The 27,951-nt window shown below is 29.9% G+C and overlaps 1 protein-coding gene across 1 annotated transcript; it reads left to right on the top strand.

The window, feature by feature from the left end:
* Positions 1-1,562: 1,562 nt before the first annotated feature.
* On the top strand, positions 1,563-22,939 carry O-fut1 (O-fucosyltransferase 1). Its single transcript, XM_067283672.1, has 7 exons — positions 1,563-1,713; positions 4,240-4,355; positions 5,347-5,470; positions 12,506-12,674; positions 12,750-12,945; positions 21,728-21,961; positions 22,050-22,939. Exons 1-7 carry the CDS (start codon positions 1,590-1,592, stop codon positions 22,254-22,256), a joined length of 1,170 nt encoding a protein of 389 aa, XP_067139773.1. The 5' UTR covers positions 1,563-1,589; the 3' UTR covers positions 22,257-22,939.
* The last annotated feature ends 5,012 nt before the right edge of the window (positions 22,940-27,951 follow it).

The following is a 27,951-nucleotide window of genomic DNA, read 5'->3' as shown; positions in this document are numbered from 1 at the left end:
ACTTTATTTCAATATATTTTAATTCTAAATTGATACATTTGTTAGTTGGGACCAGAGCCATAGAAATGGTTCAATTAATTTACCTTATTCAAACTTAATTAAGCCATTAAAACAGCTCCATAAATTTGTACTTTAAGCATCGAGATTGTTGATTTCTTTGTCTGAAAATAGTACAGAATATTTTTAACATTATCATAATTCATTATTTTAGATTAAAACTGAAAAAATATATCTGTCTATCATAAAATACGAATAATGTATGTATAGTTTTAAGTAAAAATTCTCTTAAATGCCAATTTTTACGAGAATTAATTTTTTTTGTAGACAAAATATTACAAATTATATCATAAACATTTAAAAATTAAGACTGTTTTTCGGGAAATATAATTAAAAAATTGTAAAACGAAAAAGTTAAATGCTAAAAAATATTATTAAAAATTTTTAAAGTGACCTCCATTAATTACTTGTACAGTTTTTAGGACACTTTTGACACTCCGTTGTGTACAATAATGTAGTTTTGGCAAACCTCTTTCCATTTTTTAATTAAGCGTGTACAATAATTATGTACTGTACGTCTCTGACATTGGAGAAATAAATTTAAAAAGTTCTGCAAATATTTTTTAAACTGATACACGGCTAGTAATAGGCCAAGAACGAATTCCTATGCCATTAATGCCACTAGAAAAACTCCACGTAGACAATGTCTTGACCCTCTCCCATCCCGTACAGTACAATAATGTACTTTTTCTACCCTTTTAAACTGTACACGTTTCATTAATGGTCTAAAATGAGTAGAAATCCAAAACTAGTAACATTATTATTAAAAAATCAGTATTATTTGATGCAGTTTTAAGCACAAAATAACTATATTTTATAGTTTAGATTAGTCCACAATTCACTATTATCTGGTTAGGAATTTTCCAGATTTTATCTCAAAAAATTGTAGCCATTTATCAGCAATCTTGGAGAGAATTTATATTAATGTATGGGAACATCTATACATTATACCAGCAGTTCACACTAATGCAGAGATGTTATACCTGCTGTATATTCAGTGAAAATGTTGTATTATCACTAACTATGGAACTAAATTCAAAAAACAGCTTTTAATTTTACATAGTAAGCTTATTTTTAAAGTTAATAACAAACTTTCTTCTAATATTTCACAATATGGAATCTGAAACGCGTGCTTCAACTATATCGAATAAATAATAAATAATTATAAATATACGCTGTAAAATTATTTAAAATTAAAACATTTAAATCAGTTGAATTAACTCAATTGTACATTTCACTTCCACATTTAACGCTATAAAAATGGCGATAATTTTTTAAAAAAAGTTATTTGAACATCGCGCCATCTGTTGGTACATTTTTATAAAATGAACGATATAATATTAAACATTAACTAATGACGTTCTATATTTTTAAAATATTTAAAAGTTTATAAATAATAATTAAAATATAGTTTTTATATTAAAAATTCCAATTTTTATATTTTTACGTGACGATCAACTTCTACGGCTATTGCTTAATACTTGTGACGTCACAATGCATTTGGCAGTTTTGAACTGGCAACTTTCGAGCGCATGGCTTTAGTTACGATGAATGCATGTGCTTTGAAATTGATATTGATTTTATTTTTAAACTTTTTAACATGCCATTCAATAGATGTCGACAGCAATGGTTATATTGTCTATTGTCCTTGCATGGGTGAGATTTTATAGATTTAAACTTATAAATAAAGAAATAATCTCTTTGTTTATTGTTATTAAATAACATAAACAAAAGTAATTTTCTTGACTCATAAGAATTTGTATTCAATTTTTGCTTAATATTAGATTTATATGATAAGTTTTTTTGCAGAATTCTGGAATTTGGATGAAGGAATACTTTGAGTTGAATCATTATCTTGAATATATTTGTTAAATAATTCATATCATTAAACATATTCAGAATACATTAGATTAGATACAGTTAATATATATAATTCTGTACATATAAACAACATAGGACATATAATCTTGTATAATATAAACAGGTTTGTTGTATAATAGTAAACATTTCTAAAAAGAAAAATATAAAAATATGACTGAAGACAAAGCAAACATCATTACAGTATAATTCTATCAAGAAAAATTTTTCAATTATGCATTCAGAATTTTGAAATAAATTTCTAAAAATTATGTGAAAGAATCATTAACTCAACGTACATAACATAATTAAATCATCAAATTGATAATCTTATTTAAATTTTGAGGATGATTATATTATCTAGTGCAAAATATTTTGATTGATAACTGTCAAATGTCTCTTACGACTAGATTATGTAGATATAGAAGTCGTAAATGGTAAGAGGTGCTAGCCTTTTGAATTTTGTTTCTTAATTAAGTACTAAAGTACACCTAATTCTCGATTTTCACCATAGATTGGTTTCGTAAGAATTTTTACATAAAATAAAATTGTGTAAACATTTTAATGGAAAAGAGGAAGATAATTTCCATATTTTCCATATAAATGTTTGTCTTAATTTACAAGAAACTAGCATTGTAAAATCAATCTAGCATTCAAATTCAGGTTATATCACAGAATTTTATATAGGTTCTGAAGAAGAAAGTCATCCTGGGAACTCTAAATGAAGAATGGTGTTAAATAACTTATAAAAGTTTAAGATGATTTATTTATATGATGTAATATTTAAATTGTTTCTTCAAGTAGTGCTGGATTGTCCAATGAGGCATGTGCCTAGAGGCCCTGAAATTGGAGAAAGTAAATTAATTTTACTGTTGCAATTGCATATCAAAATTTATAAATAAACCTATAACTAGAGTTAGATGTTGTTAGCTTATGATGTCTTAAAATTATATAGAAGGATCCCCAATTTTCTGTGCCTGGGTCTCCTAGGCACAAAAGATTGGGGACCTTTCTTAATTAATCTTTCACTGTCTTTAAGAGAAACATTGGTACTTTTCTGTTAATAGGTGCCAGTGGATATGGTAAGATTTAAGCTCTGAATGCTGGGTTTCTCATCACCCCAGAATTGTTGATCCTTTGTGAGATATTTGCCTCTAAGGATCAGTTTTTAACACGTATCAGTATACTGCCTATTCTACATGCTTTGGTAGATGCTATCGCTTGAAACCTCAGTGGCCAGGTGAGGGCGAGCCCCATGTTCCCTAAAACTATATGACATCAAGTACTCTACAAACAGTCAAATGGGCTACTCGAAGCTGGCACAGTTGTGTAGGCTAAATAGTTAAATGCAATAGTCTTAGCAGAGCAACACAGATGACAGTATTATGCATCAGATTAAAGTTACAATTGGCATCCCATTAACAGAAAAAAATCAAAACATTTCTTATAAAAACTTATTAACGCTATATAAATCAAATTTAACTCGTTTATTTACGGCTGTTGTGAGTGTATTTGCTTATATTATCGGGTTTCGTTGATGTATATTTGTAAAGATGATAGTACAAAAACATAATGGCATAATAATATGATAGTTGGATTATGATATTTAACCATATAATCAAATTGCATTTAAGAAAGATTGTAGTATATGTTCTGATATCAAATATTGTTTAAGTAGTGTAGAAGTAATAAGAGAAGTGAAGGTAAATTTTACTGAATTTGATATCAAACTATTTTATTTTATTTTGTAATTATACACAATAACTATAGTTTGAGAAATTACATTAAACATCTTAATTTTAAAATGTATGTAATGAACATATAGACCTGTATCAGTCAATAAAACTAGAATTTTCACTAATTTGTAGTACTGTAGTTTTCAGTGTAGTCTTATTTACTTATCCTGCTTAATGTTAGTCAGTTGTTATCAATATGTGTAAGACTCAGAGTGTTTACGATAAATAGATTCTACTGGATTCACAGTAGAAAACTATATAATATAATAGATATTATTGTAAACTGTTATTTCTTAATGTAATTAATTAAAAACAGAGTTATAAATATTTAATGAAATACATATTTTAATATTAAATCAATTATTTATTAAAATTAAGTTTAAAAAATTCAAATAAATGTTTAATGCATTGAAAAAAAGGTGGTGTGTTGTGCTTAATACAAATGCAATTAGTAAAGAAATTAAAACTTGTTATTATCTCTTATTGTTTGAAATGCCTTATTTTCTTTAAGAAAAAATATAGTAACTTATATAGTATTAAATATGGATAGAAATAAAAGTTTTTAATTTTTAAAATAATATATTTTTAGGAAGGTTTGGGAATCAAGCAGATCACTTCTTGGGGGCTTTAGGATTTGCTCATGGGTTGAATCGAACATTAATATTACCTCCTTGGGTCGAATACAGGCCAGGATATTCCAAGTCTGTGAGTAAAATTTATGATTATTATTAAATTTTATTTTTATTACCTTAGTATGTTGTTGTTAACAATAAATCATGACTAATTTAGTTGAGTTTTATTGTGATTTTAATTCAGAATATGGTTACAAATATTGCTTCCATTGATACATGTTAAAAAAAAATCCTGCAATGAGTTGTGTAACTTTCCTGGCATTGCAGCTATGCAGACATGAATCTAGTAGCAAGCAAGAGGTTGTGAGCAATATAGTTCTCACAAAGGAAGACCAAGCACAAGTGAGAAGCGAGAAATCTTGCTGACAAGAGGGAATTTCTTACTCTTGAAAATATCTGACAGGGTTTGATATTTGTTGCATCTTGCCTCTTCCTGCTGAATACTGAGCTGTGGCTTATCATATCATTATCTACTGTTTATATAAAAAGATTTTTCTGTTTTTTTAAACTATAGATATACATAAAGTCATATAAATTCTGTTTTATTAACAAATTATAATAAAGTTCTCTATCCTTTCTCTGTTTCCAGAGGAGGAACACTGTATTTTCATTTGCCTTTTATGCATTCATTATGACGTAATCCTAATAACAAAATTATTTCTTTGCTAGTAGTAAGTGTCCTAGTCAAATTGTTTTGATTTTTACTTTCGTACAGTGCAATAATTCATGCTTCTCTGCAATAAGTTCAGCATGAACATTGACATCATGATCTCCATGCCACTTTCTCCCGTTCACTTGTGTCAGTGTAGTCGAACTGTACTTGACAAGTACACGAAACATCATCACTTCTCACCTGCTCACACATCACTTGGCAAATTTGCTCGCTTGAATCTGCTAGTCACATACTAAGATAAAGCTTTTATGCAGTAAGTCATACTAGCACAAAATTAAAATTGTCTGCACTACCAACTGTTATGAGATTTTGTTAAAAACTAACTTTTATGTAATTAATTATTATAATATAGTGAGTGAAGAATTTAATTAAATATTATATTTTATTATAGATACAAGTTCCATTTGATACATATTTTAATGTAGAAAGTCTTCAAAAATTTCATAGAGTATTAACAATGGAATATTTCATGAAACATCTTGCTTTGTCTGTTTGGCCTCCTGGAAATAGAACAGGTAATTATTGAAAATATTTTTGAAAAATCCAACAATTAATATATTGAAGTACAGAGTAGTTTATTTCAATCTCTCCAGTGTTATAGGTTGAGCCATAAATAATTTCTAATTGAAGGTAAGTGTAATTGGACTGCAATTTGAAAAAAAATTGTATACCTATAAATTCCCACTGTTGTCTGTTCATCTGTCCATCCATCTGTCTGACTTTCCTTAATCTCTAGAATGGAGTTATTGAATAGATAGATGAAAGATGGGACCAGATATGGAAACCTTAGGGGCAGGAGATCCTGATTAACGATATATGAACTTCCAGTGCAAACCAGAAGTCACATTTATTTCAATTCAAAAATTTTCCCATGAAAGGTGTTAGATGACTGGCATGACTCTATTGTTAAAATAAAAGTATGATGTACAGGGGCAAGCCACTACTAATTTGAGGTGGAGAGTATATATTTTAAATTAAATTAAAAATATAATTAAAAATTGCAGCTTGGCATTGTGGCAATGTCACAATAAATAATTGCTTGTTATCATTCAAATATTTTCAAGATGATATGTTGCTTCAACTAATGCAGTGGCCTCTGATCCAAATTTTAAAGGTAAAGTGTCATATATTTGATAAAAATGTGCTTTAAAGCCATTTAAAGAACATTTCAAGGTCATATATTCCATATTATGTTGTGAGAGTATAAATTTGGCAACAATACTAGAGAAACAGCAGTAAAAAAATTTGTAGTGTATATAGCAGTGGAGTGATTTCAGATAGTGCAGTTTGAAAGTAATTTACAAAATTCCATTCTAGTGATTTGTCCTTATAAGAAGAACAAAGACCAAGCCACTTCTCAGACTTCAATGGCAGTTTTAAAGGTCTTGATTGAGCAGGACCCATGGCAAACAATGAAGGAGTTAGTAGAGAAACACATCCCAATCAACCATCAGTTGTTATCTCAAAAACTAGGAAAGGTGAGTAAGCTGGGAGTTTGTGTTATTTATAACCTCAGTAAATGGAATAATGCTTACATAAGGTCAATAGCAGCTACTTTTTTTCCTGGCATAAAGATGAATCTTGTTTGGCAAGAATTGTTATAAGATGAAAAATGGATTATATGTGAAAATATCATACAAAAAAGACAATAGATTGACAAGGATCATTGGCCTCAACTGGATCACAAGCCCAGTATGCATGGAACAAAAATTTTGTGTGTATAATGGATCATCACTAAATTATCTGTTTCAAGTTGTTGCTAGTCGATGCAGCAATGAAACTTACTGCAAATGTATACATCCAACAGTTAGAACAGCCTTGGCTAAAATTTCAAGAAAAGTGAGTGTCCTGCACTTCTTAACAGAAAGTCACCTTATTGCATGACAATGCAAGGCTGCACAGAGCAAAGATTACTCAAGAAAAGATTTTGGAGTTTGGTTGGTCTATTTTGCCTCATTCACCATATTCACTGGATCTGGCACCAACAAATTTTCACGTTTTCTAGGCATTGCAAAATGCTTTAAATGGATAACACTTCCAAAATGATAACCAGGTTCAGGAGTTTGTCTAGAAGTTTTTGATTGAAAACCACCAAAATTTTATGCAAGGAGAATTGACAAATTGCTATGAAGTCATCAATAATGACAGTGAATATATATTAAATTAAAATCTATTGTTATACATTTTATTGCCAAATACATTTCATTTTAGAAAAATGTGACTCACTCCCAATGTATGTTCATCATAAAAATCTAAGAATCATGGATTCTCATTATGTATAAAAAGGAGATATGAAGATTTATGACAAAATATATAACCTCTCTATATAAAATAAAAATATATATATATCTGGCTCATTTATATTATTAAATATGTATTTTTTCCAATTATAAAATTTATTTGATGGTAATTTTAATATTAATTAAAGACAAAGTTTATCAAACAGTTTCCTTTTTATTCACTTTTATGTTTTGTAGTTATATGTCATTTCTTTTAGCTTCTCAATCATCAAATATTTAAAATTTTTATTAAAACATGAAAAAATAAACAACCAATTTTAAAAAAAAGGTTAAAAAACACTTTCCAAAATTAGAATGGAAACAAAACAGCTATCTTCTATCTTTCCATTCATACATCACCATACTACGCTTAAACTCAAGTGATAGAATGGTACCAGTTCTCTTTGGATGAAAAGTTAGAAGACATCTGTTTTGTTTTCATTCTGATTTTGGAAAGTATTTTTAGCTTTGTTTTAATTGGAAATATATTTTTTCATATTTTAAGGAAATTTTTAAATATTTGTTGACTAAGTAGTCTAAAAAGGCAGGTCATATCATCATAAGATGTATCTCGAACATAAAAGTGAATAAAAAGGTGACTTTCAAAGGTCTTTGTCTTCACTTTTAGTTTTAGTATATATCTTTTGTTTTTATACTCTTATATAAATGAGAAACAGTTTAATGTTGTCATATTATTAGCACAAATCTTTACCAAGAAATCCAAAACTACTTCGATCTAAATGCTTTTGAATGTATTATCCAATTTTATACTAATATTTTTGGGCTCATTAATAATAACATATTAATAAGGAGGTATTGTTAACTTGTTTTGTAAAATATATTGAAATTCCTTCTAATATCAATAGGAGTTTCTTTTCTTTCATCAATGGTTTACCTTGGTATTTAGCATTTCTTTTGTGATGCTCTCTGCATATTTTTGTAATTCATAATAATTTTTTGTATTACATTAGACACAATAAAGCTGAAATGCAGAGGGGAGAACCTAGAACAAGTAGATAGCTTCTGCTACTTAGGAAAAAGATTTTATTCAAAAATAATTTAACGAAGAAAATTAAAAGCAGAATTGGACGGGCTAAAGACAAGTTTAATCAGATGAAAAACATTCTGTGTGAATAGAAACTAAAGCTTCAATTAAGACTAAAAATGCTAAAATGCTACATTTGGCCCATTTTGCTTTACGGATGTGAGACATGGACATTATGGAAAGATATGAAGAGGAAAATAGAGGTTTTTGAAATATGGGCAATCAGAAGAATGTTGAAGATTAAGTGGACAAGCAGGACCACTAATGAAACAGTTTTACAGATGGCAGATACAAAAAGAGAATTAGTAAGTATAATTAAGAAGAGAAAATTAGCATACTGTGGACACATATTGAGGGGAGGGAAATATGAAATCCCCAAACTCACATTAGAAAGCAAAATTGATGGAAAAAGATCAAGGGGAAGAAGATGACGGAACTGGATATGGAAGAAATTATTCATAAAGGTTACAAAAGAGAACAATGATATTTGCTGGCTGCCAACCTCCCTTAGGAGAAGGCACAGACAGAAGAAGATTACATTAGAGCTTTATATGTTATTTACAGTTTTATAATGTATATATCAGGGGTGGGCAAGCAAGAGTTCAGTGGGAGCCAAAATGTAGGTTTTGCAAAGTGCATGGGAGCCGCAGTTCTGTACTGTCGTGGCAAATAATATGGTAAAGAAACAACAACTAACCCGTTATATATAAAGACCAACAACTGCCGAATTATCGGGCTAGCAAATGGCTATAGTAATATTAATGATTTAAGTTAATTTGGTACTAGAGTTAGGCGTTAGGTGCCATCTCTTGCTAAAATTAGGGAGGACGTGGGCAATTAATGTGTCTCCAGCCGGCATTGTAATAGCCGTCGATGGTCGTACGGTAATCTTATATCAACTGGAAGGGGGGATCGGACCGAAGGTCCGGGTAGCGTAACTGGTAACGTGTCTGCACGGATAGCAGAAGTTGCGGGTTCGAATTCCGCTTCGGGCCAATTCTTTTCTTCCAGTTAAGCCTAAATTTATTTAAATTATTTAATTAAAATTCTAATTATTAAATTTAGCAAGAGATGGCACCTAACGCCTAACTCTAGTACCAAATTAACTTAAATTATTAATATTACTATAGCCATTTGCTAGCCCGATAATTCGGCAGTTGTTGGTCTTTATATATAACGGGTTAGTTGTTGTTTATTTATATGTATACGCCTTGCCGGGGTTTGCGATGGCCGGTTGAGTGCCTTTGGGAGGACGTGGGCAATTAATGTGTCCCCAGCCGGCATTGTAATAGCCGTCGATGGTCGTATGGTAATCTTATATCAACTGGAAGGGGGGATCGGACCGAAGGTCCGGGTAGCGTAACTAGTAACGTGTCTGCACGGATAGCAGAAGTTGCGGGTTTGAATCCCACTTCGGGCCGATTCTTTTCTTCCAGTTAAGCCTAAATTTATTTAAATTATTTAATTAAAATTCTAATTATTAAATTTAGCAAGAGATGGTGCCTAACGCCTAACTCTAGTACCAAATTAACTTAAATTATTAATATTACTATAGCCATTTGCTAGCCCGATAATTCGGCAGTTGTTGGTCTTTAATATGGTAAAGCGCACAATTTTATTATATAATATAGATATAATATAAAACAAATATTGAATTTTTTTAATAAACATATTTTCACAAAATTATAAAAATAAAATTATAATAGTAATAAAAAAAGAAATTAACACTTTCAGCAAGAGCTGCATGTAACTCAAAAAGAGCCGCATGCCCATGTCTGGTATATATCAAAGCATTTTAATGAAAAATAATTATTAGTAAGGAAAAGGAAAACATAATCTAAAATAATTTGAGCAAATTAATAATAATAAACTTTTACAAAAATAGAGTAGATGTCACTTCAAATGTTTCATTTGCTTGCTCTGTAAACATCCAATATTAAATTTAGATGCCTCATATAACATATTTAATTTTTTTGACAGTTGGATTATTTAAGATAATGGTCTTATTTATTTTTTCAGTACAAAGTCTGCTTCCACTCAAATGTTTAATATCAATCAGTTAGTGAGTCCAATATACTTTATATATTTAAAATAATTCTATAATTTTATAATGTATTAGTTAAAATGTGCTACAGTACATTAATATACAATAGTAACATCATATCAATTAATCCAAAATATTTAATATGAGCCAAGCAGTCTGTCAGATTTTTTCGGGCTAATATGACTAATTTTAATAATTATATATAAAGTAATTTGACAAGTAGGCAGAGGCTTGCCATCTCATGATACATTTAATAATTAATTTTTAATTTAAATTTGGAATGCTTTGAAGAAAAGAACATTCTCAAATTACTTTTTATACATTTATTAAAATTACTCATATTTATAGCCCAAAAAAATCTGCAGATCATTTGGCTTATATTAATATAGAATTGTTTATTAATATACACGTATCACGTTATCTAAATATATAAAATTACTTGTCCTGACTGACTGGGTGACTGAGTGATTCATCATCGCCCAGAGCAAACTGCTGAACCTAAGAAGGTGAAATTTGGTACACAGTTAGGGTACGCAATGAGAATGCACACTAAGAAGGGATTTTTGGAAATTCCCTCATAGGGGAGAGGGAGAGGATTAAGGCTTAACCTGAAGAACGGCTTCTACTGTACCATTTTAGATGCAATTTTTTGTTTTCAACTATTTTTAGTCTTCATTGAGTACTTAGGTGTATTAAATTGATAACATTTCAGACATTGTTATAAATATTTTTTTATACAGTGGTGCCTTGTATAACGGATGCTGTGAACAACAGACTTTCTGTTTGGCCGTTACCTGACTCGAGCAACAGACTGGCTGCGAACAATGGACTTTCCATTCGGCAGTGACCTGAGGCAATCAACGGACTTTCTACGATCAAGTGCAAATGGTTTTTCCACTCTTTTGCTGTTGCCAATCTACTATTTTTAGATGTTTTCCCCTTCTTGGCTTCCCAGAATAGCTTCTTGATGTAGGAATTTTGGAAAACAGGTATTGAAGAAGAGAGAGAAACAGACCACCTTGGACATGTTTTTCAAGAAGCCAGCTGCCAAAAAAAAAAAGGATGGAACAAGAGGAGTTGAGCTTGCAAGCCCCGCTAGCCTCTCCTGAATCTGACTCCAATTAAAAAACCAATAAAAAGAGACCCACCTCAATGTGTAAAAAGTGTGTGTCTGTATGAGTGTGTGAAGAAAGTGTTCCTTCATTTCATCCTCACAACATCTGACTACCCAGCATAATTGGTGACTGCTCCATTTTCATTTTTTTAATGGTACAGTACAGTTATTTTATGCTGCATAACAAATTAGATGTTTTAACATTATTTCTATGGGAAAATGGGTTTTGTGTAATGGACTTTTCACTTAACGGACATGCACCTGAAACGGATTAAGTATGTTATATGAGGCACCACTGTATTTCAATTTTTTTAACCAAATGTTTGAACCATTTTAAATTCAAATTTGTTATTGCATATTGGTTCGATTATAGAATGATTGTAAATGTTTCAGAAAATTGATCAAATTGAAAACAGTTTGTTTGATTCTCAGCAATTCTCATCATTCGAAGCAGTAGGTGTTATATAACAATTATTATTGTTGTTGAAATACTGAATATAAATGGTGTTTGCTTGCAAAATCTGCATGGGCAAAGTCGTGGATAACAGCTAGTAATTATGTATGTGTATATGCACAGTGTTGGTATAAAAATTTAAATTTATATCATCTTTATTGTCTGTGAAAAATTTTTGTTACATACTGTCCAAAATGTATTAATAATATGAAATTTTACATATACAGGGTTATTCATTCACAAGTGAACACTTACTTTGTTTAATACCTCAAGATATACAATCACATTTGAATAATATGTAATGTAAAACGTACTTTGGTCACTGTTTCATTATAAATTAATGAATTGTTCCATTTGTGTTTCATGCTCATTTTTTAATTTTATACAGAGATATTCCATATAATAAGTGTTCAGTCCCAATTGAATCACTCTGTAGGTAATGCTATAATTATATAAATTTATGTTTCGTGTTTAGATTAAAATATAAAGTGAAGAACATCAGTTTATATTTAAATCCAAACATGAAAAATAAGTTTTAGATAAATGATGATATGTATGTTAATGATGATGAAACTAAAAATATATATATGTATATTATATATATTTTTTTTTAGTTTTTTGTTTTACTAGTCGAGGAAATGGAAATGGTTGTAATGCAAAAGATGGAAATCCTTTTGGACCATTTTGGGATACATTCAATATTGATTTTGATAACTCTGAATTTTATTCACCATTAAATTATGATATTTACTATCATAACATGGCAGAAAAATGGAATAAAAGGTGAGTGAAGTGAGAACTTTATTCACTGTTAAATTTGAAATATCTGAAATAATTTTTAATGATTAATTTGTAAAGGTATCCATCTGAGAAGTTTGCTGTATTAGCTTTTACTGGTGCTCCAGCTAGTTTTCCTGTGCAGAAAGAGAATCGGGATTTACATCAGTATCTTGAATGGAGTGATAACATTAAAAAGAAAGCTACTAAATTTATTAAATCAACTTTACCAACAGGTGGTTTTATTGGAATCCATCTTAGAAATGGAATTGATTGGGTAAGTATAATGCTTAACACGTTAACTGCCACCTGTAATATGATATTTTCCATCTTTTCAGGCCACAATGAGAAAATTTGATATTTAATATTTTATTATGATATAAATAGAAGGGTCATTATATAACAGTCGGTAGAGTGAAGATTAAAAAAATATATCAATGATGACTGGCCATCGTATGGCCTGAAACCGGAGACTATAAGACCATGTAATATTTAATATTAATTACTTTATATGTAACAAAAGAGAATAATTAAACTAGTTTTCGATATTTTTTCCTTTTTTTAACAATTCACTATTAAAAAAACACTATTAGATATAAAATAGCTTTTTATTTAAAAAAAACTACGACAGCCGGCTGTCGGACCACTTCGTGAGGCCATACGACGGCCGGCAGTCAGAAACGAACTTCATAGATGTCCGCAAGAGGCCACCACTAGGATGTAAAACAACGTCTTACGAAGCCAGGATAATTTAACCTTGAGTGAAACTACATTGGTTATAGCGACGATGGGCGGTCGGATGGCTCTGTACGGCCCTAATTAGTACGACCGCCGGCACGTCGGATGGCAGTTAACGTGTTAATGTTAATCAAACTCTAATTTGTATAGAATTAAAATTAATATGTGCTAAACTTAAAAAAATTTTAAGCTGAAGACTATATAAACAGTAGAAAAAATGCCAAACAATTGCCTGATTACATCAGGCTATAATAATTCTACTAATTACTAATTAAATGTCAAGTAATCTGGCAATTAGTTGGCATTAATCTAAAAGTTAGGTTAATAGATGCTTATATTTGTTTAAAAATGTCATCACAGGTGTAATGCATTTAATTTATAATAATGAAACATTTTAAATTACAAAATATAATTTTTTTAAATAATAGAGTTCAGTGACAGTTCTTTACTAAACACAGTTTACATTGTTTTAAGCAAATATTAAAAATATACACAATTAAAAATGCTAACTATAAATGCTGTAAATTATAAAATTTAAACAAATGATTTTGTCAATTTTTTAATAGTATTTATCATTTTATCTAATATCTAAAATTATTTTGAAATTGGAATTTTCAGTATTGATTCTAAGTGTTTTCCTGTTGAGCATATTTGTAATGGGTTTTTATTATGGTTCAATATTGATAAAGTTGTTTATAATATTATGAGCAAACTTTTTTAATATTGAACATTAATAAAAAATGTTCATTATTAAAAAAGATTATAAATGATTCAAAATTAATTAGTATTTTTAAGTCACAGTTTGAATATGTTTATAAGTATATTTATTAATTAATAAAATTATATGTATTTCTTATCCATCAATTATCTTAGGAGATAATATCACAAGTTGCTCAGCTCAAGCCAAATTATACTCAATGCTTTGTTAGAAATCAATGGTAAATACAATGCTTGGAATGGAATTACTTTTCAGTAAATAGTTTTCCTTTGTAGATTTGATCACTAGAGTTCTTTATTGCATTTCGAAAATATTTAATGATGAACACATAGTTAAAGTTATATAAGTTGAATCTAATTAATTTGAATTATTAGATAAATTGAATCCATTTTTTAAGTACAATGAAACCTTGCTTAACAAGCATAATTCATTCCAGAACCTTACTCGCAATGCAAAACACTCATTAAGCGAAACAATTTTCCCCATAGAAATTAATGTAAAATACAATAATGCATTCCATGTCGAAAAAAATACTCAAATACACCATATTTACTTGAATAGAAAATGAGGTTTTTATTCATTTTTCACTGCTTCAAAAACCTAGGTCATCCTATACACGTGAGTGAAGGATTCTTTATGTTTTTGCAATAATTTTTATGAACCGTGTATAGTTCATGCTGCCATTACAGCAGAGTGCTGTCAAGGTGAATGTCGCTTTTAAAGAGATGATCCAAAAATAGCTGGTCACTTAGCAATGATTATAAATGTAGTTATTTCATATTTGTTAAATTGGTATTTTTAATGAATATTTGTACATTCTGAATCATTAAAAATAAACTTTTCTTGTCACGTTCATTATAATTTTTTGGTTTTGCTACATGGGTATCAGGTGTGTGGAAAAGCATTCTGTAAAAGCTGATAGCTGTCATTCAGGAAATACTGCATTTTAAATTTACTCGATGGATCAGAGGATGATGCTTTGTGGAGTAAGAGTGGAAAAGAGGAGAATTGTAATGAAACTTAGAGGGCAAGTCCAAGTAGACAAAAGGTGGTAGCATCAAGAAAACATAGTTGTTTGCCTTAATATGTGCATTTGATGATAATTTATTTGTGATTAAACAAAATAAAATTAGAATTGTATTAATAAATCTAATTTTCTTTATTTTGATCTTTAAAGTCACACCTCGTCCTATACACGGGTAAATACAGTATTTTATGTATAACGTTTATTCAAAAAAAATTATATAATATACATTGTTAAGGAGCATGAATCATCATCATGTTTTCTTCTAGCACGAAATGAACCAACCTGGAATGTGAATTCAATTTGCAAAAAACAAAAAAATCACAGATAATAGCATGATGGAGCATGCGCACAATCTGGGACTTCCCCTCTCCTTGTCACTCATTATGCGAAACACTGTTTGGTAAGCGAATCATTTTTAAAAAATTTGATTTGCTTGTTACGCAAGGTTCCACTGTATAAATTTGAATAATTTAAAGCTAGTGTATGTCATATTTTGGAAATGAAACTTAAAAAGAGAAAGTAGCATATGGTTTAGTGGTTCATAGAATGTAATTATATTAGAGATTCCTTAAAGTGTGCATGCTCTTTAAATCTGAAGCATGAACAACATTGAGTTTTTGTGACATTTTAGTTTAGGTAGAAATTGTTTGATTTTATAATGTCAAAGTATGGAAATATTCAAGTTTATTTTTAGCTGAAGATGTTGAATTGATTAAAATAGGAAAGAAAATAAAACAGTCATATCATCAAAGAATATATAATACTGCTAAACATTAGATACTTAAAGGAAACCAATTTAATTTTCAAAAAATGAATAATTTAAATCTTGATAATTTGAAACTTTTCAGTTTTTTTTAGTAGTCAAATTAAAATGATTTGGTTGTATTATGTTTTGATTATCTATTTATGATGTATAATTCAATTAGACCGTTACCATTGATATCATGATTTTTTGATTATTACTTGATGCAAACAAACAACAACATTACAACCCACAAGCTAACCAATGCTGTATGTTATTGGGCTAGATATCTAGCCCTATAACATATGGCATTGGTTGGCTTGAAGTTTACTTGATGTGAAAATGAGGGTCATCATATGTTAGATGATCAACAGTTTGGACATTAACAAAATGTCTCTAAAACTCTCTGAGAAACTTTTATAAAGCAAATTACATGGTGAGTTTGCTAAGTTCAGGGACTGAATTTATAAAAAATAGTTTTTGGCAGAAATAATTCAATTTAGTGTCAGTCTTTAAAATACACTCCTCTGTGTTTTATACAAGTTTTTGCATGATCTATCAATTTATGTATGCCCTCATGAAAGACTCTTTTTTGGAATGCTGTACAGCCTTCTGGATTTCTAAAATTGAAATTGCCTCTTTTTCAAGGGAAATTTTAATTTGGGAAACAGAAGCCCACAGTTTTTTACATAGGATGTAAAAAGTAAAAAATTTTAGGTATTATTTAACCTATCAGATGGTCAAAGTTTTCTCCATTGCGTATGACGCCATGTTGAATTTTTGTGGATGTTAAGCCTAACAAAAATTACACGTTTTTGAAAAGAATAATTGTGGCTATTGTATCATCCGAAATTATTTTTTTTTATTTTGCACAAACAAAATAGATATATTAAATATCGGAAATGCTAAACTATAAGTACAGTGTGTTTTACATTATCATTGCGAACAGATACAGCCAATTATTTTATAAACATATTTATTATTTCAATTTTTATAAATTATTTAATTTGATGCAACGTAATCAATTAATTACTGTGGCGCGTTAACATGGGCGTAGCCAGGAAAGGGCATGGGTAGGCACCCCCCTCCCCCCAGTTAACCTGGTGCTCCTCTCCAGAAAATTACAGCTTCTACTAGGCCCCCCCATAACAACACGTTAATTAATATGGAGGCGAGACTCGATTCAATTACTTTTTCATTTCAGACGTTAATTACAGTGCTATTTTAATGTAAGTTTATACATAATGTATGTTTATTATACAGGGCTTAAAGTGACTCTCTTTTTTAGCTTTTTTTCATAGCTCCTCTCTTTTTTAGCTTTTTCTGAGAAAAACTCACTTTTTTAGCTTTTTTCACTTCCCATGTGAAATTTTTTTTCGTAAATGTGCTCAGGAGCGAAATAGCAACCAGCACTTCCCTGTATGCCTTATGGACTGCGCGCAACATGTTAAGGCACTGTCGTACACACATGTAGTGTACTACATTTATATAGATTAACAAAATGAGGAGCTTTCCAAAGCTTGATACTCTGCACATGCTGTAGGAATTTGCACGTGGGTTCTCCTTGCTTGTATCCTTGTGAAATACCGATCTCCGCAGTGCTTCGATATAATCACGCTGCATTAAGTCAAGTACACTTCTAGTTTGGCATTAAGAGTGATTTTTATACAGCATTATTTTTAGCGTTTGTATTTATTTAAGCGCAGTGGACAAAAGAAAGAAATAGATTTTATTTAATACTAACAGTAGAAACTCATGTTTTAGCAACGGAAAATCATATAGAACCCAATATTTTCTGAAGTAAGTTGCTAAGCAAACTTCTTCCCAACCGCCTGCTATTCTTTAGCTTAAACGATGACATTTACTCATTTTTGACTACCATAGAAAAACCGAAAAAATAATTGTTGAGCAATAATAAATTTGATTTCTACTGTTATTATTAAATAAAATGTTGTAGGACACTCGTTTCAAAGCTTGTATCTTTCTAGCACTCTGTAAAATTAAAGATCGAGCTAATCTCGTGCCAGGAAATACAAGATTTTAAACTAATATCCTAAATATTAATAACTTCTGTAGAGACAATCTTTAGACAAAGACAAAAGTTTGGTTTTAAGTGAGTGCTTATATATTTGGCATGCACCATGGTTTTCTGCATTCTAACGGTGTTCTTCATTTTCCATTTCAACAAACTATAAAACTCTTCATGCACGTGCGCATTCGAACAGCTGCGGTCAATCCGGCACCAAATTAAAAAAATAATTTGTAAATATTTAGCGTCGAAAAACTGCTATTTTCACTTTAATCTAGCTTTTCGATATGCTTCTAGTCGAACTCAGTCAAAAAATTAATTTAATTATAATTTATTGAAGATTTTAATATTTTAATATTAGAAAGTAATTAGCATAAATTACATGGTGTCATGTCTCATCTTCACTCCCGTTCAAGTTTATTGTCCTATACATGCGCCGATGTTTGTTTTTACTTCTGCTGGGGTTTTATTTCAACCTCGACCATTTGGTTACGCAAAGTTGGGAGACGGGCATCATGTGATCGCGTACCTGACTTTTTACAAGTTTCCTTACCTCGAAAGAAACTTATACTTTTTCTCGATTTTAATTATTATTAATTAACTTTTTTGATGGATTCTTATATCGTTGTATTATCTAAAGTTGCAGATATAAATGCGTAAAACTTTATTTAAAAAATTGTTTTTCTTATATTTTAAAATTCAAAAATAAATTAAATATCGGAAATGCTAAACTATAAGTACAGTGTGTTTTACATTATTATTGCGAACAGATACAGCCAATTATTTTATAAACGTATTTATTATTTCAATTTTTATAAATTATTTAATTTGATGCAACGTAATCAATTAATTACTGTGGCGCGTTAACATGGGCGTAGCCAGGAACGGGCATGGGTGGGCACACCCCCCAGTTAACCTGGTGCCCCTCCCCAAAAAATTACAGCTTCTACTAGGCCCCCCATAACAACACGTTAATTAATATGGAGGCGAGACTTGATTCAATTACTTTTTCATTTCAGACATTAATTACAATGTTATTTTAATGTAATTTTATACATAATGTATGTTTATTATAATTAATAAATCTATATAGGAATAATATCTGTGTCTAATAAAACGAAGCGATTATAAAAATGAAAATCGTGCATTCCATCTTGATCTTTTGTAAGCGAAATTTTATGATTTTAATTTTTAAAAAATGAGATTTTTATTTATAATTTCTGTAATTTGATCTATAAGAGCAAAAAACTAAACTTATCAAATATCAACTCTCTGTAAATAATTTCATCATTTACTTATTAACATCAGATTTGTTAAATTTCATGGGATTGTATTATTTTTCAACTTGAGGGTAGTAGAAAGCTTTGTATATTTTCTCCCGTGAAAGTAATAGACTCTGCCGGTTCCCCACTGTGAAGGACAACAAACTGCTAAATGTTTAATTACATTGTTTTCATAAACTCTCTTCTCTGTCAGTTGTGGGTCGAATGACTAACAAATTGTTTTATTGTATTCATGAATAGATTTGGAGTCTAGTATTAACAGGAATGAATGCTGTAATTTTATTTTTAATCATTTAAAAAATATTGATAAAATTACCAAATAAATGATTGGGTCACAATTACTAGTGGTATTGCTATATAACAGACGTGGGCAAATGAGACTCCGAGAGCTGCATGCGGCTCTTTTTGAATTTTATGTGGCTCTTGCTGAAAGAGTTAATTTCTGCTTTTTATTATTATTTTTACAGTTTTATTTCCACAATTTTGTGAAAATATGTTTATTAAAAAAATTCAATACTTGTTCTATATTATATAATAAAATCCAGATACAGAACTGGAGTACAGAATAAAAAAGTACAGAACTGCGGCTCCCATGCATTTTGCAAAACCTACATTTCGGCTCCCACTGAACTTTTGCTTGCCTACCCTTGCTATATAATGAACATGCAACCCACTGATTCTGCCAGAAGTTGTTTTTTTTCTTCTTTAATTACATTTTTTTATGAAGAAATCAAAAAATGTACCTTGAAATAAATGGCATTTGAAATTTGGCATGTTATATGGAAACACATTCTGGTAGTTATGTTACTATTCCATTTGCTTTGCTATGTAACGGTGGGAATTCTGTACGGGGCACATGTAAACTTAATGCGGCCCTGTTCTGGCTTAATGCAGTCTTACTGCTCACTTTTCTGGAGTATAAACTCAGCCTAACTATTTTCATATTTAATCTTATCAGTCCACTTAATAATCAATCTAATATCATATGCAATGTTATTGATACAAAATATGTGTTCGTTTGTGTTTTTTTTTAATAACGCCTGTTTTCGTTCATTTTAACACTATTAGCTTTTTTAGCTTTTTTTCAGTGTGAACTCTCTTTTCTCACTTTTTTTTATTGCCATGACTGCTTTAAGCCCTGTACTTCTCTAACATCTATGAGTATGTTATGTATTAATTTTTGTGTGTATTAATAAAATGTATGTTTTCATTTCTTCCAAATCTACTTTATTCCTTTAATATCCATATGAATGTGGTGATCTATAGTTTCAACTTTAAAATAAATGGAAACTATCACTTGTATCAAAAAATTTATAACGACCATTTCTATAGAGAATTTTCTCATCTTAAAAAGAGATATTAACAAAAATCCAATTTTATACCCCATGTAAGCACCTTTTTAGCACCGTAAAATATTAAGCACACAGCAGAATGCTGAGAACTTTTGTCATTTTATTTAATATGATTAAATAGAGCAATATACAAAAAGATAAGATAATTAAATTTAATACTTTTAATTATTTTGTTTACTTTTACAGAATTTCATAGTGTTATGATTTATGATTTTCAAAAACATTATTTTATTGAGAAAAATTTCCAAAATGCCAAATTAAATATAAAATGACATATGTAGCTATTAATTTTTTATTTTCTAGCTTAAAAGATATTAATCAACTGCCTTTTTAAACAAGACATTTTCTCTCATTTTATGTTTGGTCTCAGAAAAACAACAAAACAGTTATGTGCCTCTTTACTTAATAAACTGCATTAACTACATAGAATCCTAACTTATATGGATTAACTTAATAACATCACAAACTACAGATGATGTCTAAAGAATGTATAAAATTAATATAAGCTGTTGTTTTTAAATGCATCATTGTTGTTTCTATATTAAATAAATCCTAGGGAATAATTTTTAATAGAATATTGACTTGTAAATTTTTAAGTCTAGTAAATATATTTCAATAATTACAAATATATTAAACATTTGATTTTCTAAAATTTATAAAAATAAAATTTTATTTTTTCTGCTCTCTGGGCAATAAGAATGTTATTTTTCATCATAATTATCATAGGTTTGGCCAGGCTCATACTAGGAGTGGATAAGTGGTGAAAGATTAGAGCATATCTGGTTCAGATAGCCCCAAAAAACATTCATAAGATTTTTTGACCACGTGGATTTGATTCTAGGTCCTCAGAACAGTAGGCTGATGCCAGATGGTTAAGATAATCCCATCTGGCTATCTAATAAAATGTTTGATAAATTTACTTGAGAATTATAGCATTAAATATATATATGATACTAGGTTTAGTTGGATCCAATACAACAAAAATTAGTCTCACAACTTTCAAGTCTAGTCATTATTAATACAATATTTATATATTTAGTAAATTTAATTTTTTTAATAATTGCTATTAATAACTGTAATAATTATTTATTAAAATACTAACTTAAATATATTTATTTTCATTGAATGTATTTTCAAATATTTACTAATTAAACAGTTTTCTTCTTTTAGAGTAGAGCCTGTGAACATATTCAGCACAGCCCATTATTGTTTTCAGCTCCTCAATGCTTAGGATATAACAATGAACATGGTTTTGCTACTAATGAAATATGCTTCCCATCTAAAGACACCATCTTACAACAGTTAAAGAGACTGGTGAAAGCAGTGAAAGCTCGTTCAGTGTTTGTAGCATCAGATAACGACCATATGATCAATGCTATTAATGAAGCATTAAAATATTTAAAGGTGAATACAAAAAGAGAAATCTCAAACACACTATAAAATTTATTATTTATAAAAAGTCTATAACAAATAACTTATTGTTTTATTATAGGTCAAAGCTTTTAAACAAGACAATGATGATCCACATGTTGATTTAGCCATTTTGGGACAATCAAATCATTTTATTGGAAATTGTATTTCATCATTTTCTGCTTTTGCCAAGAGGGAGAGAGATGTTAACAGTTTACCATCTTCATTCTGGGCTTTTCCAGTTGACACAAAGAAAGTGTCACCAGGAACAATTCATGATGAATTTTAACATATCACTATCTTATAAAAACTGAATGTTTGACATGTTAATGAGCAAATAACACCGAAACCAAGTGTAAGTACACCGATTAGAGGGGAGAATTTCATTCCCTTTTGTCAGGATAATCTAGGTCCTCGTGTATGTAAGTGGCTGTTCTGGAGGCAGAAAAAGACAAGTGTTTACAAAAATGTTTATTGGGTCGTTATATGCTTACATTCTATAATTTCTCCGTCCCAAAAATTTAGAGTTTGTATCCTTGTCTGGCTTTCGTCTTTGTAGGGTACGTCCCGGTGCAGTAGTGAGTTGAGATTCAGAGACTTTGATATGTATGCAGATTGGTAGAAAGTCAATTTCTGGTTGACAGCAAAGTAGGAATTCTCAGCTTGAATGGAAAGTTCTTATAGTCTAATGAACCAACAAACAGATCAGACGATTCAAATGGATTGACAGATCAAACTCTTGTCCTTGGACACTTGGACTTATATACTTTTTCATTCTCTATTTCCTTTCCAATTGGTTGGACCTTCCCATCCTCACTCCTCAATTGGTCTCTTACCTGTTTCGAGGCGAAAATTGAGACCAACTTAGGTCTTGAGAAAAATCTGCCTGGGATGGTTTATCTGACACTATCCTCTTGACTCTGATCATGATTTATTGATGACTAAGACACCTATTCTCATATTGTAAATTCTCATTTCCTTTTTCCTTTTTGTATCTTAAGGTTAATCAATTCTGTTTTCGGTTAATGTTACCCTAGGTATACAAAATGGCAGTGCTTCCGGTCACCATCTTGACTGCGAGTTATGATGCTGTTTTTATGCAAATTACGCTATGCGAATGGTTAGTTACTGACTTCCTAATTTAAAATTTTTGGGTTTTAAAAATATAAATAATATTTTGAAAAAATACAATTACTTACGTTAACATGCATCTTTTCCCCTTTTCCGACGTTTGTTTTCTACAAAAGTTGATTCCGGTTGACTTATCGATGTTTTTTTTTTCTTACTATTTTTATTGATCTTTTCATCAATATTGCATTTATTTTCTATTACCTTTTTTGATTTTTTCTTATTATTAGAAACTGGAGTGGCTGGAACAGTCTCAGGTTCTTTCCACTCAGGAATTCTTCCAGATCCTGGAAATACATTGCTTAAATGGTTCATGAATATGTTAAACTTTTCGCCTGGTTTTTTGGATGGCCAATTCAGGAACTTTTTGTACATAAAGGAATACATGTAGGAGTCTGAAAGATCCTTGGTGTAATGCTTTGGTAGATTTTTTTTATTTTTAAATAGCCCCACAGTCTTTTGATATTTAGAGTATGATCTTCTGTTATTGGATTAACAAAGTTTTCAGAGTGATTAACTGTCGTGTGTTCAATTTCTATTCCTTCTATATCATCTATGTTGTTATACCCTTTCCATTCATCGGTCAGAACTGTACTTCCTGAATTTACAAATTTATAAATAATCCAGTTTAACGTTACCTCGGATCGATCATTCACTTGACAAATAAAGCAGCTCTTGTCTTCCCTATGTAATCCACCTACAACCCACTTTGTACTCTTTAATTTACATCCTTTTTCATATTTTCATTTGCATATCACTGTTTCGTCTATTTCGACGGTTTTGTTCGGTCCTCCAATTTTAAATGTGGTCAGATTGTGCATAGCTACTAACATTACAAAATGTAGGTGATTTGACCAGTCGACTCCAGCCTTATTAGAAATGCCTGCTGCAACAGCTGATGTGATTGTAGAACAGTCCAATCCAATATAATGCCATATAAAAGACAGTATTTGATTCCAGGAAATTTTTCTGCATTTACCTTTAAACGTTCTGACAAACGCTGAACTATTGTTTCTACACGTTTGGCAATGCCTAACATGATTCTTGGTCAATTTGATATATTATTTTACTTGGTTGGGAACACTTTTTACACACATCCTCAATATGCTGTATTCCTAACTTTACTGCTAATTTAAATCCCTTATTAATTCTGGTATCCATATCTAATTCTAAAAAATCATATTTGAGCAATTGGAAAAATTTATGGGTAGTGCATTCAGCCCAGAATTCTTCGGATTTAATATCAAAACTTGCCATATTTAACATATAATTAGTAATAATTTTCTACAAATTGAACGTTCTACTTTTGAGGTTACTTAAATTACCAAAAATCACAATTGTTATTATAATCCAACAATAGCTCTTTGCTAAATGTGTCATTAGTATTAATTTGCATATTACAGCATGATACTACACAATTCCCTCTACTACTAATGTCATTTTGTAATCAGGGTCATTGCTATTATTAATTTGCATAATAAAACATGATACTTTACAGCTCCCTCTAATGCTAACGTCATTTGTTAGCATGTTTTGAGGTTACTGGAAGCGCTGCCATTTTGTATACCTTGGGTAACATTAATTTTGTTTTCATTTTCTTTTGTCTTAAAATTTGTTTTTCCTCTATTCTTTATGAGTGATGATGTGAAAATCCAGTCTCACCAGCTCGACACTTACATTATTTGTTTTCTCATTGTTTTAATAATTTAATAAATACATTTTTTCTTTGATTTCACACCATTTCCAGGACTTCACACAAGTGTCTGAAATAAATTGCTCCAAGTACAAAAGTTCAAAATCCTATTAAAAGATAACTGTATTTTATTAATTAAAATGTGTATGTGTAATATACCACCTAAGAAAATAGATCCAATTCCATCGAGTGGATATATGGTTAATACATTAAGGTTTACACTTTTGATGTTATTTGTTTACTAGTATTTCAAATTATTTGTTTAATATATTATATCTTACTGTATATATATTTTTATAAATAAAGTGCATTTTTTAAATAATTTGATAAATTTTTACAATAGTTTTACTTTTATGAACAATAATTAATTGCAATAGATTGATTTTAAAATTTTTTAATTTATTAAATTTTTAAGGAGAATAAATTAGGAAATTAGTCTGAGATTATTTTATTTATGAGGTATTCATACCTTCTTAAAAGGATTCTTCTCATTTTTGCAGCAATATATGTCACATCTCACTAACAACAACAGTATTTAAATTCATTCTATTTTCTATTGCCATTTTAATTATTTCTAGGTGTTCAGTGTTTTCTTTTGATGATGATTTTTCCTTTTTAAGAATTTTCATGTTACCAAGTGAGATCTCACAACCAGCATGATTACAATAGTATATTATGCAATTAGTTTATAATATGAGCAATTGTGGCATGAGTGGAAGTTTGGCACACAAGCAGAGCAAGTGGGCCAATTTCCAAGAATGCCATAATTGCTAATTATAAACAAATTGTTATATGGTATTTTGTGGTTAGACTACACCTATAACTTATAAAAAATCAAAATCATGTATAAACACAGTGTTTGTGTCACCTGTACCACAAATACTGTTTATACATGATTTTGAGTTCCATAAGTATAGTGTTATATGTGTAGTCAACCACAAAATCATGTTAATTATGTCTTACATATATACAGTAGACTCCTCTATAACACAGATTCATATAACATGGCAAAAAAATTGCGATCGTGTTTGTATAACTCGCTAAAAGAAACTCATATAACACGGTAAAACGTCCTCACTGACTCGTGTCGCAACAGGATTGGTCGAATCTGGACCAATAGCGGACATTGCCCAAACCATTGAGTTTAAACGAGCAGCAGATACTAAAAACCATTTATTATTTAACGGCCATAAAAATTATATTTATATTAATGATGTCTCCAAAGTTCAGCGAATTTTTCGCAGAAAAATTACTTATCAGGAAATGCACCACCGTTTGATGAGTTGCTCTGTGACGAAAACAAGCTTAAGCAATGGTGTTGTTGAACGGTGCACACTTGGTAATTAATCCTACAATTTTTTGTTTATAGCATAGTTTATATGGATTATTCCCAAAAAATTATATGTGTTTTCAAAATGTTGAGTCAAATTAGTCTAGAATCGGTTAATTTTATGGAAGAAAACCTTTCAAACAGCCGTAGCCCCTAAACTGCACACATGCCAGGCTGTGATTGGCTTGTGTGTTTGAGTGACTCGCACAACACGGATTCATATAACACGAGAACGTATCTACCGTGTTATAGGGGGTCTACTGTACATAAGAAATATTTATCTATTGAAAGTATATAATATCTTACCATTAATATTTTAACATCCAGTTTTCTATTTTTTTTTAATCTAAGAACTGCATATCAGACTAGAATGCCTAAATACATTCTTAGAAATTAGTATGACTGAGACTGCAAGATGCCTCAACCTGATGCCACATACTGACTACTGCTTATGTTATGTATATATAACAACATATTAGTAAAAAGTGTCATATGGTATATAAAATGTCAGAGTATATAATATTAATTGCATTTTAAAGATGAAAATTCAGTAATTTAACCAGAAATTCTAAAAATACTTTTGTACACTTAAATGAATAGCACTAGAATTTTTTTAAATTTGTTAATTGAAACTATCAATATCTTTGCATCAGGAGGAGCATCTATATATATAATCACAATGGGTAATAATAATAATAATAATAAGCGAAGAGCCCAAACAGTTAAGAGTTGAAAGTTGAAATTTGGTACACAGTTAGGTTACATCATGAGAATGTACACTAAGAAGAAATTTTTCAAAATTTCCCCCCTGCAAGGGAGAGGGGAAGAGTTAAGGATTACTCTGAAGAACTCTGCTTCTACTGTACTATTTTAGATGCGGTTTTTTGCATTTTTGTGAAAAATTGAACATATTTTTAGATGGGTCTAAAAAGACCCATCTAAAAATTCTCTAATTAGTCTCAGAAGTGGGGGGGACATAATTCTTGTACCCAGTGAAAATGGGTAAGATCGGCTATAATCTAATAATCTTAATTTTCATTTTGTTACTTTATGCCCAAGCAGCACCTGGCTCATCTGCTAGTTTAAATATAAAATTTGCTTAACAATCTGTAGAAAAAAATGTTAAATTCCTTACAGTAAATATGCCAGACAAAAAAAATGGAATGAAAACATTACATTTTTTTTACAAAAAACTATTTAATTACGTATGACTAATGAATAGGCTCATTATCCACCCAGCCTATTTAATTAACTTAACCGGAATGCATTTTGGCCTTACTTGCCTTTATCAATTGGATGACATACAAAAAACAGAATACATGGTGACAGTTGCCGACATTACAATATATTTTAATGCTACAATTATTATAAATTATTAAATAACCTTATTAATAGGATTCTAAATTATCCCTAGGACGGTAATGCAACAATACTAAACAAGTCCAGTAAAAATCTTGTGAAGAGTCCTATCTTTTTTATGGTGTAGTAATTTTTTATACTTCAGTCTCCACCACATTTGTTGGTTATGCTGGTTAAATTTCCTTTTCAATTTTCATTTAAAAATAAAAATTAAGAAAAGGAAATTTAACCAGCTTACCCAACAAATGTGGTGGAGACTGAAGTATAGAAAATTACCACAACTATAAAGACTGTCCTAGTGATAATTTAGAATCCTATTAATAAGGTTTATTAATAATTTATAAATAATTGTATTATTAACATATGGTGGCAATTGTCACCATGTATTCTGTTTTTTGTATGTCACCCAATTGATAAAGGCAAGTAAGGCCAAAATGCATTTTGGTTAAGTTAGTTAAATAGGCTGGGTGTGTA

The sequence above is a fragment of the Centruroides vittatus genome, unplaced genomic scaffold (assembly GCF_030686945.1).
Source record: "Centruroides vittatus isolate TY-2023 unplaced genomic scaffold, ASM3068694v2 scaffold_1015, whole genome shotgun sequence".
Taxonomy (NCBI): Eukaryota; Metazoa; Arthropoda; class Arachnida; order Scorpiones; family Buthidae; genus Centruroides; species Centruroides vittatus.
This window is presented reverse-complemented; position numbering and strand designations above follow the sequence as displayed.